Here is a 13463-nt window from a genome sequence, read left to right as displayed (position 1 = left end):
TGGGCAGTTTCTAACGACATTTTTTTTATTTAGTAATTTCACACTAATTTGGGGTTTTATTAGATAGTTTATGACAAAAATTCAATAAAAATATTACATTGATCTATAATACTCCGACTTCTTTCAATTCAGTCAAATAAGATTAGCACATTAATCTTCCAAAGTTCCAATAGTATAACTTCTACAATTGTAGAATTATACTAATTAAAGTCCTATTCATTTAACCTTATTTTTGCTGAACTAAAATTATTTTTAGTGAATTGAAAATATTTTTACTGAACTAAAAAATATGTTTACTGATTTTCTATTATAAATCTTCATTAAAGTTACTGTTATTTATTAAACAAAAATTAGTTTTACTAAACTAAAATTCTTATTATTATTTCTACTAAACTAAACTTAATTTTGCTGAATTGAAATTATTTTTACTAAATATTTTCTTAAGGTGAAATAAACAGGACCTTACAGACCTATATTCTTAATAGAAGTAATACACATATCATTAAGTTCGATTGATCACGAAAATTTCAGCTAAGGCCCTATTCAGTTCACCTTACAAAAAAAATATTTAGCAGAAATAATTTCAGTTCAATAAAAATAAGTTCAGTTCAGTAAAAATGAGTTCAGTTCAGTAAAATTAATTTCAGTTCAGTAAAAATAATTCCAATTAATAAAATTCAGCAACTCTAAAGAAGAAATATAAAAGAGAATCAGTAAAAATAATTTCAGTTCAGCAAATTTAATTTCAGTAAAAATAATTTCAATTCTAGTAAAAATAATTTAAGTTCAGCAAAAATAATTTCAATTCAGTAAAATAAATTCAGTTCAGCAAAAATAAGGTGAAGTGAATGGGGCCTAAATAGACTAGAGATCGATCAAAATCGGAACTAGATTAAATGGGTTTTTACACTACATATCCTCCAAATTGTTCTCCATATCCCTCATTACATAACCAATGAATCAAACAAACATTGCAAATCCTAAATTCTTAACGACCTATTTTTTCCTAATCCTAAAAATTATAACTAATCAAACTCAATTTCAGACATTATTAACAGTATATATATCGAAGAACTCTCAAAGAGAAAGACTCAAGTCCACGACATCAAATTCTTCAACTTCAGCACTACTTCCACTCTCACACGACGTCGTTCCTGACATTTCCAACTCCAAACACCGCGATTTCTTGCGTTTCATTCTGTCCATCCGTGGAGAAACCACCCTAGAAGTAGTAGTCGTCAGCCATAGATCAAGATCCAATGATAAATCGCCCTCCACGTCACCAAAACTCCTGCTCGACAAGTTAAGTTGCAATTCAGAGTCCTCGCCGGAATTAGAATTCTCCGGCGAAAACCTGGTGATAAACTCCGGTAGTGGTTTCAAAACCCCACCTTTGAGTACAATGTCAACTGCTGACTCGCAAAGATTCCATTTGCCGGTAAACAGTAACCCTATGACGCCGGAAACCGGGTTTATTGTTCGATCGCAGGCCTCGTACAATAAAGACCGGAACACAACTGAAAAACACGTAGAATTATTAATTACGGAGTACAACTTAGTACAATATATAATACACGAACTGTGCGAGGAATGTATTACAGCGCATAATTTATTCAATGATTTTAGCTTTGATGAGAAACCTGATTTTAATTAATGTATTTGTTAATTTAGATTTCACCTCGAGATGTCCTACGACAATAATTATATACCTGGATGTAGGGCAGGAGGAGCAGATTCGAGGAGGTAAAAAAGGGAGGAACGGCCGAAGAACTTGGAGACGAAGACAGTGGCATTACACTGAGAATAAGGAGAGTCGATAAAAGTGAGAGATTGACGGAGGAGGCAATTTTCGCCGCAACCCTTTCGCAATACTCGACATCCGTTGCAACTACTCGAAATCATTGTTGTATTTCGTCTGCCGTAATATTTCTTGCTTTATTAATATTTGAATGAAGAATAATGTAGAAGATTATTAAGTGTAATAAAGTGAGTATATATATAATAGAATTGGGGATTTTAGATTAGTGAAGTTTGGAAATTTTAAGGATTATTGGAGAAGAAAGTTGATGGAATATGTTGTAGAATAGAAATATGGAAAGTTTGGTTGAAAGCGAATAAAAAGGAGTTCCCAAATATTTGCTTGGGAAGCAAGGATATAGGAGGATGTCAATGACTAGTTAAATCGATTAAATGTTGTAAGCTTGGGTGAGGTGAAGTTGCGTGAGTAGTAAGACTCAATAGCCTTAGAGTATCCAAAAAAATTAATTTAGATTAATGGATTGATTAATTAAGGAAAACTGTAATCACTAAGCGAAAAATGGCCTTTAGCACCAGTTCAAACCCCCCATTGTGCACCGGTTTTGAACCGGTCCAGATTTGAGGGATGCCAAATCTCTGAAGATTTCGCACCGGTTCAAAAACCAATGGCAATTCAAAGATTTAGCACCAATTAACCGGTGCTAAAAGGTCATGGCACGTTTTTTGTTTTTCAATACAATTGGCACCGGTTTGAAGCCTGAACCGGTGCCTTTAGCTGTGTTTTTTTTTTTCGGCAATAAATAATAATATTAATACTAATAATAATAATAATAAACAACCTGTACATCCTGCATTAATAATTCTACCATTATTATAATATATTATAATAACAATAATAATAATAATAATAATAATAATAATAATAATTTCTAAATTGAAATAATAAAAAAAATACATAGATATTAATTAATAATCCCAAATGCAATACAATGAAGGGTCATATATATTTACAATTCCTCAAAAAAAAAAAGTTTCATATGTACAAACAATACTTGAGGAGCTCGACAGTTTATCTTCAAAAAAATCACAATATCATGTGGCATTACCATCGGTGATTTCCATGTGGGACCTTGAGGAGCTCGACAGTTTATCTTCTTCATAACACTGTAGAAAAGTAAGTTCAAATTTGATTAGTATGACTAATAAATGAGTTAGGTAATGATAATCAACACTAGGTAGCTTTATTTACTTTTGCAGTATGGACTTCACGAGGAGCTTTTTTGGATGAGGCAATCGAGCTGAATTAAAAAGGAAGATTGTGTTACTGGAAACACAAATCACCAGCAGGGTCCAATGCAAACTACATAAATTCACGATAGACAAACAAATCAATAATTAGCCATGTACAACATATAATCAGGGGAAACAAATGAATTTGACATGGTTAGACGTACTCCTCATAACATGGGGCGAATATGAACTTGTCTCCCGCACGCATTGATTCCTTGATACTCCGTTCAACATAGTACAACACGTTAGGGTGGTTGCCTAAGATTCTAGTAGTGGAGATCTGTTCGAGGCATAACCACCCAACTTGATACGGAGAATCAATGTCACATAAGTGCTTCTGTAGTGCTCTGCATGCATGATAATAGAATATTAATGGAAAAATAACCGACAATCACCACTAATCTGAATAACATAATTTGAGCGCCATTGAATTACCTCATGAATGTTTGAATGAGGGAAATGTTAAGCATTGAATTACTTAGAAATTCCTTCACATCTTCTTTGTTGAGCCATGCAATTGCATCGTCATCATAGTGGAACAATGCCTTAGGTAGTGCAACTTCAATGAGAGTGTCACTAGGCAACATACTAACACGGTTGTGTAGATAAGTTAAATCTTTAGAGAGAGATTGAATGACCGTGTCTGCAACAAATGGAGTAGCTTGCATAGCTGAACCTCTCGAAAAGTTCTTCTTCGACGCTTTTTCACTCTCCGATCGTTGTTCACTCCTCTTCTTTGGCACCGGTTGATCAATGCTTTTAGGCTGCTCCACCCTCCTTCTTTTTGAAGTTTGGCTTTTCTTCGAAATCTGATAAAGCAAATCACACAATTGGTTAGAAAATAAATCCATCCAACTCTTGGGAAGACAACCGGGCATAGAGTAAAGAGTGAACCCAAAATCTTACCTCGTTGATCAACCTTACCCAAGCACATGGCCATTGCACAAAGCTACCTTTTGCTTCCCAGAGTGTAGTAATCCCATCCTCCTCTACGGGCACCAGTACTAGGATGTACTCGAACCCCGCAACCACAGAATTGATCCCGACCGAGTAATGTTGTGGCCTAAGCGGTCGCAAATGGACCGTACCACTGGTCAATTGTGCACTAGCATACGCAACCAAACGCAAAGCTCCATTGTTTGATAGCCCCGGGTGTAGAAGTGCACAACGGGTCTCTTCCTACACCAATTTGGAAGATCACTTATAAGAACCAAACATATCACAAGTGGCCAAGCATCCACCAACATTAAAACAAAACCGAAAACAAAATACAAAAAACTTTTCTATTTAACACCACAGCACCGAACTCAGCTACACAAATAAGCAAACAGAAACTGAAAACACATTCAAACAGAAAACAATAGCACAGAAAACAGCAACACAACAGCCAACAACACAGAAAACAACAACCTGCAAACAGCAACACAGAAAACAGTAACATACACAGCAACATAGAAACACCAGCCAGCACACAGCGACACAGCAACATAGAAAACAACACAACAATAGCACAGTAGCACAACAACAACAACAATAACATCACAGCAGCAGCAACAGCAACAGCAACAGCACAACAGCACAGCAACAGCAAAGTAGCACAGCAACAACAACAGCAACAACACAACAACAAGCACACAAACAACCATCACAACAACAGAACACAGCTGCTTCTATTAAGCTGTTGTCTACTGTGAGGTTGTTTCTGTTGAGCTGTGCAGGTCCTCAATTCTGTTAAGTTGTTGTCTGCTGTGAGGCTGCTATCCTGTATTGCTGGGAGCTTCTAGTGTTGCTGCAGGTCTGACTTATCTTGTTCTCTGGTCACAATCAGCAGAGAGAAGCAGATAGAAGCAGAGCAACTCCAAGGTAGACACATCAGGCAGCACAAAGTAGCACTGAAAACCGCAACAGAACCTTGACAAACCCAAACAACTCAGCTGCCAACAGAAAACAGAGGTGCATATCACAACACTCAAACAACCAAGAAAGCAGCAACACAAAAACGAAGGCAACAGCTGACTCCATCCAGACAAAGACACAATAAAGCAAACTTCACCAGATCAAAGCATAAACAAAGAACCAACAACACCATCTAGACAAAGAACTACACAAAACCACCTGTAAATCTGGAAATTCATGAGGTGCTGGATTATCAAGCTCCCTCGAGTCCGCATGTGTAGGAGTACCAACCTACAACAGTAAATTAATAATGCCACCTTAGATCCCACATAACTCAACATGCCAAAACTAATAGATTTGAAACTACATTTATCTCATCGTCTCGATGTATCTCATCTTTTCCTTGTCCTTGTGGGTGACTACATGAGTCGACCGGTGTAGTCGAGGGGAACGACAAGCTCGGTAAGTTCATTTGCTTCACCCAAGAATTGAATTCACTTACGATCTCGTTGCGCACTTGTTCTTTAATTGATGCCACCGTGGCATCCAAGTCATGCGGTGAGTTTACACTTGCTTAAGATTTTCCTGATTTGGTATATTCTGGACCCATCACCTTTTCCCATCCTAGAAATGTCCCCCCCGCACCAAATACCCATCCTGGATGGTAGGGCTTTCCCAAAGCCAAGGTGAAAGGGTCTTTTTCTACAGTTGGGACGAGCTTGCCTTCAACCAGTTCCTCTGTGTACTCAAGCTGTAGCAAAAACAAAAAGACAACATGAATATAGTTAATGTTTTTGTAAAGTGATATTTATGCAAAATCTTCATAAAGTTCACAAGTTCATAGTTTCTTACAAGTTTATCTGCCATTTCTTTGGTTTCCGGAGCCTTGATGACCCATTTTCCGGTTTCCTTGTCACGCACATGCAGAGAACAAATGAAATCGCCAGCACGACTCACCAATGTAGTGATCATGGAATCAGAGGGTTCTTTGGAGGACCCTAGAAGCGCAGTGGGGTATACTCCCTCCTTGACCCACGTTTCCCTCCATTCACCAAATATCTTACACCCCATACGATGGGTGTATTGCCTCTGTAATGCATTTTTGGAATTTTGCTCCCTTAGTTCCTACATAATTAGAAATGTAAGTATCATTACTTCAAAAAGAGTTAATATATTACACAATTGTCATCAGATTTACTTAAACTTACAATTGCTTCCTTTTTACTTTTTTGAAGAACGAAAGCTTCCCAATCATCCTTCGATACGCTTGGCCATTTTTTCCATGGGGGTTGCTCTTCCTCGATGACTTCATCATCATTGCCACCTCCTTTCTTCTTCTTTGGTTTTCTCACAACTGTCTTTGTGATCCACCCAGAAACCAAGGTGGTCTTGAAGCCTCTGAATCTTTCCGCTAGTAAAGATTCAAACACCCTTCGCTTGGCGGCATCATTAGGAATATTAAACAGACTCTGCAAGCACAAATAAAAGCGATTATTAGTTTCCCCTTTTAAATAACAATAAAGTGAAGGTATTTAAAATTGTGTAAATGTGCAAACAAAAAACTTGCCCTTGTATCATTCCAAAATGTGTCAATCAAGCCTGGAGATACTTCCCGCCAACCAAGTGTAATGGGGATTTTGCGCGAACAAATGCCAACATGAACAACATATTGACGACGCCATTTGCCTGTAGGTTGGCTTGCCTTGTCATACTCCGGGACCATGGGACCGACAGGTTTCTTGAAACTTGTCATCGGGCCCCTCACCTTTTTCTTAGCCGGTTCCTTCACCCCCCCGCTCCACTTTATCCTTGGCTTTGAGTGTGGGAAGTAGGATTCTCACCAACCATCTCAGAAACTGCATTTTCAATAGGAGGCGCTTGTTTAGCTGAAATTTCAAATTCATCAATCCTACGCTCCAACACATCCCGAGCCTGATCTTTAGCCTCACCCAAATCAGGCTCCTTGTTCACATCATGCAGCTCGTCCTCATCCTCAGAGAAATTATCATCATCATCCTCTATATCCTCGACACAGTTAAACACCTGCCATTACAAACATAACACGTTATTAGTTGTAATATAAATAAAGTTGTAAGGTAAAGTTATAACCAAATATAAATTGCTGAATTATAATACAAATCAACATAGAAATTGGGCAAGTGTAGGTCGTTTTTATTCCATATTTCACATGTTTTAAAAGTTACTTTATTCATTTAAAAGAAAATGTGAAAAATGGGCAAGTAAGTTAACACTTTCATTCATTTTCACCTAACCTGTGATTTAATAATACTTTCAACGCCTACAATTTCAAAATACCATGTATTGTACCTCAATCTAATATTCATTCGTTGTGGTCTGATCGCATATAATTGGCTTGGTCGTCTATGTCATTTGGTACAACAGGTCAAGGAACAGTGAAAGGGGTCGAGTCATCAAACGCATCATATTCTTCCTCATCCTCGACATCTCCAATGCCTAGGATTCTTCTTTTGTCGACTAGCACAATAGACCATTTTGAATCGGCTGGGTTTGTTACGTAAAACACTTGCTTAGCTTGAGATGCAAGGATGAATGGTTCCGCACTATCGTTCAGGTGGCCAAGATATACAAGAGTAAAGTCATAATATTTGACGTTACACCTGATATTATCAACCCACTTACACTGGAAAAGAGCAACCGTGAAGTTACAATAATGAAGCTCCCATATTTCTTGAATTCAACCATAGTATGACAACTCTGCATCAACAGGTGATTTATCCTTAGCACTTGCAAACTCCTTTGACGATGCCATAAGCGTTACACCACTGTTTTGGGTCGAGGAAGATTTCAAATCTTGACGCTCAGTCCAAAAAGTGTACCCATTTATGTCATATCCCTCAAATGAACGAACATCATCTCTAGGACCATAAGCAAGCCACCTTACTTTATCAGTGACACTCTCATCCATTATATCCATCACTCGATCACGAAACCAACTCACAAACCTTTATTATGAAACTGCATCAATGCCCTTTCACCTTTCGATGAAAAATCATCACGCAAACTAGCCATGTGCTCGTCTAAATATGGGTGAACATCTGCAACATGGTGCAACACATATAGGTGTGCTTGTAAGAACTTATCTCGGTCAGGTGACATTCGTTTCAACCCGATTGTGCCATGACCATCAAGTCACCCTTCATGTCGAGAAGTAGGAAGACTAATAGGTTCAACAACGACTATATAGTCGGCCACAAAATTACCAATCTCCTCACCCACGGTCCCTTGAATCATACTTCCTTCCGGGTGAGCCCGATTCCTGACTTTATTTTGCAATGTACCCATGTGTCTTTCAAAAGGATAGCACCACCTCATGAACACCGGACCGCACAACTTAATCTCACACACCAAATGAAGAATTAGATGCACCATTATGTCAAAAAATGAGGGTGGGAAGTACATCTCAAATTTGCACAACGTCACAATCACATCCGCCTGCAAAGCATCAAGCGTACAAGGATCAAGCACTTTGCTGCATATTGTATTGCAAAATGAACAAAGGCTTGTAATAGCTTCTCTCACATGCTTTGGTAAAATACCACGTATTGGAATTGGTAGGAAAACTTGCATCATAACGTGACAATCATGGGATTTCATACTTGTCAGCTTTAATTCTCCATTTAAGGATAAAAATCTTTTCATGTTAGATGCGTACCCTGATGGAACCTTAATACCGTACAGACATGCACAAAACATCCGTTTTTCTACCCTTGACAATGTGTAGCAAGCCGGAGGTAAATAAGCCTTTTCATCCTTGGCTTTTCCCGCATCCGTGGCCTTTCCCTTTCCCTTGCTCTTCCCCTTTCCTTTTTTTGAACTCATTTCATTTTCCTTTTCCTGTTCCTTTCCCTTTCTAACCTTTTTCTGAGCCCACAATTCTGGACGAACCCCCATCTTTTTCAAATCTAACCGTGCACCCTTACGTCCTTTGTTTTGCCTTGAATAATCATCAGCGTTCCCACAAGAGCATCACACACATTCTTCTCTATATGCATTACATCAAGACAGTGCCTAACGTCATGTTCTTTCCAGTACGGAAGCTTCCAAAAGATTGATTCTTTTTTAAAGAGAGCAGTTAAGTCCGCAACTTTTTCTGTTTTGCCAAATAATGTTCGTAGACCCTTAACTCAAGCATAAACCTTCTCACCATTCAATGGCCTAGGCGCAGTCCCCTCTTCCGCTTTCCCATAGAAATCCTTTTTCTGCCTATGATACGGGTGATCGCGCCTGAGCAACTTTCGAGTCCGCACGTACACCTCTTTGTGACAATTATCAAGGTGTATGCTTGGGTTGTCATCAATACAAATGGGGCATGCTTTTTTTCCTTTGTTCTTGTACCCAAACAAGTTGCCATATTGAAAATCATTAACGGTCCACATAAGAGCTGCACGCAATGTGAACATCTCATTCTTATGAGCATTAAAAACGGAAACCCCTTCGTCCCACATCTTTCTCAAATCATCAACAAGTAGCGCAAGATAAACATCTATGTCGTTTCCAGGTTGCCTTGGCCCCGTTATCAAAAGTGAAAGAATTATGTATTTCCGTTTCATGCATAACTAAGGAGGCAAATTGTAGATCATTAAAAGTATCGGCCATGTGCTGTGTTGGGTACTAAGAGTGCCAAATGGATTCATCCCGTCCGTGCACAACCCAAGCCTTAAATTTCTGACTTCATCACCAAATTTCCCAAACTTCATATCAATGTTCTTCCATTGCGGGGAGTTGGTTGGATGCTTCAGCATTCTGTTTTTCTTTCTTCCATCTGCATGCCACCTCAAGTTTTTAGCGTCGTTTGGTGTTAAGAATAGACGCTTAAACCTTGGAATAATGGGAAGATACCATAACACCTTAACAGGAGGTCCCTTCATACCAGCATTGCAACTCATGCGCTTGTAGCGCGACTTCTTGCATCGTGGACACTCCTCCAAGTGTTCATATTCATTTCGATAAAGAATACAATCATTAGGACATGCATGTATCTTCTTATACTCCAAACCAAATGGACTTAGGAATTTCATTCCCGTCAGTCAACATCTCACTTAACGCGGTCAATAAAGAAGTAAAACTATTGTCCGTCCACCCATGCTTCGACTTAATGCTAAAAAGTGTTAGCACGGCTGATAGTTTAGAGTATTTTTTACACCTAGGATACAAAGGCTTTTTAAAAGCCTTCGATAATGACTCAAACACGTCACCTTCAACACCACGCATCATCTCATCCACCCCTTCATCCTCGACCTCATCCACCTGATCATCCTCAAATCCATCCTCATCACCATTATCAATAATATATCATCATTCCTGTATTCCTTGTCCACACGAATCTCATTGCTTCTATCATGCACATCACTCCCATCAACATCCCCACTGTACTCTCCTTCTTCACCGTGCCAAATCCACACATGGTATTTAAGCCTAAACCCACGACAAATTACATGATCTGTAATGATTTCAACACTATTGACCACCTTCACATTATTACAATCAACACAAGGACAATAGAGCCAATCGACACCCATTCTGCGCTGATAAGATGAAGCCCCCTCGCAAAACTCTTGAACCCCATCAAAGAATTCCTATGTATCACGTCTACCATACATCCAACCACGATCCTTCTCCATTAAGTAAATTGTCTCTAAACATAGCAACATATTACGAATAATGTATAATTGCTACATATATTATATATGTAAATCAAATTCAAACACACACCATGCATATAACATTCATATAGATAAAAAAAATGCATATATGCTTCCAAAGGGTCCTTATCACTCCAACCTAACCCATCCTTGAACGTGTAATCTCACTAGTGAATGTATGTCGACTTTCCAATTTAAAGGAAAATCCGGCATCATTTTCCCCCAGTTCTCTAAGTACACGATGTAGGTAATTACTTACCCACATATGTACCCAGAGAACAGGGTGAGGAAATGGTAAGCCAAGATGTTCCTTAAAATCGAAAAAAAAAGACATACATTCACCACCTAAGTGAGAGTAAACGTTCAAGAACAGTCCCAACCAGGGACTATTCAAGACTTTCTCCTAATGAGAAAGCCTTGAACGGGTATCTAGGCATATGATGATGCAAGCATTTTATATAATGTTGTATTTATTTGTCATTAAACAATACACAAGTTGTACTAGCATGAAAAAACTTTTATTAAATGAATAAAGAAAAAGAAATATAGATTAGAAAAGTTTATAATTCATACCACTATAGCAAGTACAATGGATGTATTCTTTCTAACTTCCCACTTGAGCTAAATATGTAGTATTCAAGCTAAACTTGTGCTTCAATTCACATATGAATCTATAAAAACACAAAAACAAAAAACAAAACAAAAAACAAAAGTTAGTAAGTAATTAATACCTACATACATTGCTAAAGTATAACGCATCATTAATCAAACTAACAATTGCTAATTACTAATTTTCTTAAAATTTAGAGTAATTAATGTAATTCCACTAATTTATTCACTAATTTATAACACAATTGCTAATCACTAATTCAACCACATTATATTTTACATACCAAAATTCAACTAACTTCACTAAGTTATTTTCATTTTAATGTGTATTAAGTTCAAATTAGACAATGAGCATATACATAAACTCTAACAAGTTATGCAAAGAAAAAAAAAAGGCAAAATTACCACCCAGTCCAAGCCCCTACACCACCAGCCCACCACTATTCCATCACCGCCTACGCCACCTAAACCGACCACCACCCCACCTGACCACCCCCCCTAACACACCCAACCATACCCAACCAACTTACCACCCACACGCACCCCTACCACCCAAAATCGAAAAAAAGATCCCACCACTAACCCACCCCCTAACCCACCACTTGTTGTTGCCAGCCACATGCATTGCTGCCTTGAAACCCCAAGCCCCACCCACCTGTCGCCCCGAAACCCCTCACTCTCACCTCGCCGCAACCGTAGCTCCTTGCTACCATCTACCGCGCACCACCAATCATAACCAAGCTCCACTGCTCCTTCAATTTCACCGCATCCCCACAACAACCACCTGCAAACACCCTCTCACACACTCCCACCAAAAATACCCCACAATCACCGCCCAAGTCGCAGCTGTTGCCCACAACCACCCTCACCCACCCCACCACCATATACTATATACTGAATTCGAAAATCAAATCAACGATAAACCCTAGATTGCGAAAACTGATATCAATAATCTAAAAAGGACAACAAAAAAATCTTACCTTGAAGCTCCTTTAATGGAGGTGAGAAAGCTCAAATCCACTTTAGTGGAGAATTAAGAGTACGCGTAATGGAGGAGGACAAAGCTCAGAATGCGCTTCAATGGAGAACTACGAGCACGCGCAATGGAGGAGAGATATGGAGAAAGGTGAAACGTCGAAGCTAAGAGAAGGGCGAAAATGAGAGCGAGGAAAAACTGAAAATGAAAAGCAGGGGGAAAGAAAGAAAGAAAGAAGAATTGAAGAAGCAGGGGTTTGTATGTAGTGGGATTTTTTTTTTTTAATTTCCTACCGGTTTAAACCGGTGCAAAACAATACTTTTCCCACCGGTTTGGTTTGAACCTGATAGGCGTGTCGCGTACCTAACAAAAATAAACCAAACGAGACAGCTACTATGTAAACGGGCAAGTAAGGATCGAATCCCAAGAGACTAAAGTTCACCTAATTAAATAGACTCAAGTAATCACTAAGCAAGCAACAAATCAATGGTGATGAAATTCTAAGAACTAATAAATAAAGGACTCAATTAATCTAAAGAATGTAATAAATCAATGAACTAAATCATCCAAGATCAAGCATTACCACGAATATAATCAATGCATAAATAATTCTACCCCCAATAACAATTCAATCGACAAGAGGAAAAGCATTCCCTAATCAATACCAAAGGTCTCCTCCGAGTTATCAATGGCTTCCCAAATCAACTATCAAGCCTACTTCCATGGAATCAAGCAAATAAGGGACATTAAATACAATACTTAACGTCCTAATCATTCAATCATATTCTTCCGTGATGACCTTCAAACCCTTAATTGAAATACCCAAATCCCGTGAATATTCAACTTCTGTTGCAATAAGAATAAAGGGATGATAACAATACCAATTATTCCTAATCTAGTATTGGCATAAACACAATCAATCAAGCATGTCAAATTGAAAATATTATTGGAGATTTAAAGATTAAATCTAAACATTAATCATATACGGGCTTTGCAAGATCCCGGATTATGAATCTACTCACACATAATAGAAAAACCAATAACAAGATTTAATAGAGAAAACATAATCAATAAGCAATAATAAATGAAAGAGAAGTGAGATAGATGAATACCAAAATTGCTTCAATTGAAAGAACTTGAATTGTTGATAAACAATAATCAAACTAAGAGAGGAATTAAAATTGCTTAAAAGAGAATAAAACTAGGGTTCTTAGAGAAAACTAAAACTAGAGGATATAATAATGTGTATT

General features: G+C 38.1%; 1 protein-coding gene across 1 annotated transcript; it reads right to left on the bottom strand.

Moving 5' to 3' along the window:
• Positions 1-1077: 1077 nt before the first annotated feature.
• LOC110696735 (LOB domain-containing protein 38-like) lies at positions 1078-1902 on the bottom strand. The gene is made up of 2 exons (XM_021874087.1): positions 1710-1902; positions 1078-1517 (listed from the first exon to the last, which is right to left on the bottom strand). The coding sequence occupies exons 1-2, from the start codon at positions 1900-1902 to the stop codon at positions 1078-1080; spliced, it is 633 nt and encodes a 210-aa protein (XP_021729779.1).
• Positions 1903-13463: the final 11561 nt, after the last annotated feature.

The sequence above is a fragment of the Chenopodium quinoa genome, unplaced genomic scaffold, assembly GCF_001683475.1.
Source record: "Chenopodium quinoa cultivar QQ74 unplaced genomic scaffold, ASM168347v1, whole genome shotgun sequence".
NCBI classification, from domain to species: Eukaryota; Viridiplantae; Streptophyta; class Magnoliopsida; order Caryophyllales; family Amaranthaceae; genus Chenopodium; species Chenopodium quinoa.
This window is presented reverse-complemented; position numbering and strand designations above follow the sequence as displayed.

What these genes read in the sequence shown, in the direction of transcription:
- LOC110696735 (XM_021874087.1), bottom strand. Translation starts at nt 1,902, where the DNA reads ATGATTTCGAGTAGTTGCAACGGATGTCGAGTATTGCGAAAGGGTTGC. An exon ending in TCCTCCTGCCCTACATCCAG is followed by an intron (nt 1,518 to 1,709) that starts GTATATAATTAT and finishes CGTGTTTTTCAG; the next exon opens with TTGTGTTCCGGTCTTTATTG.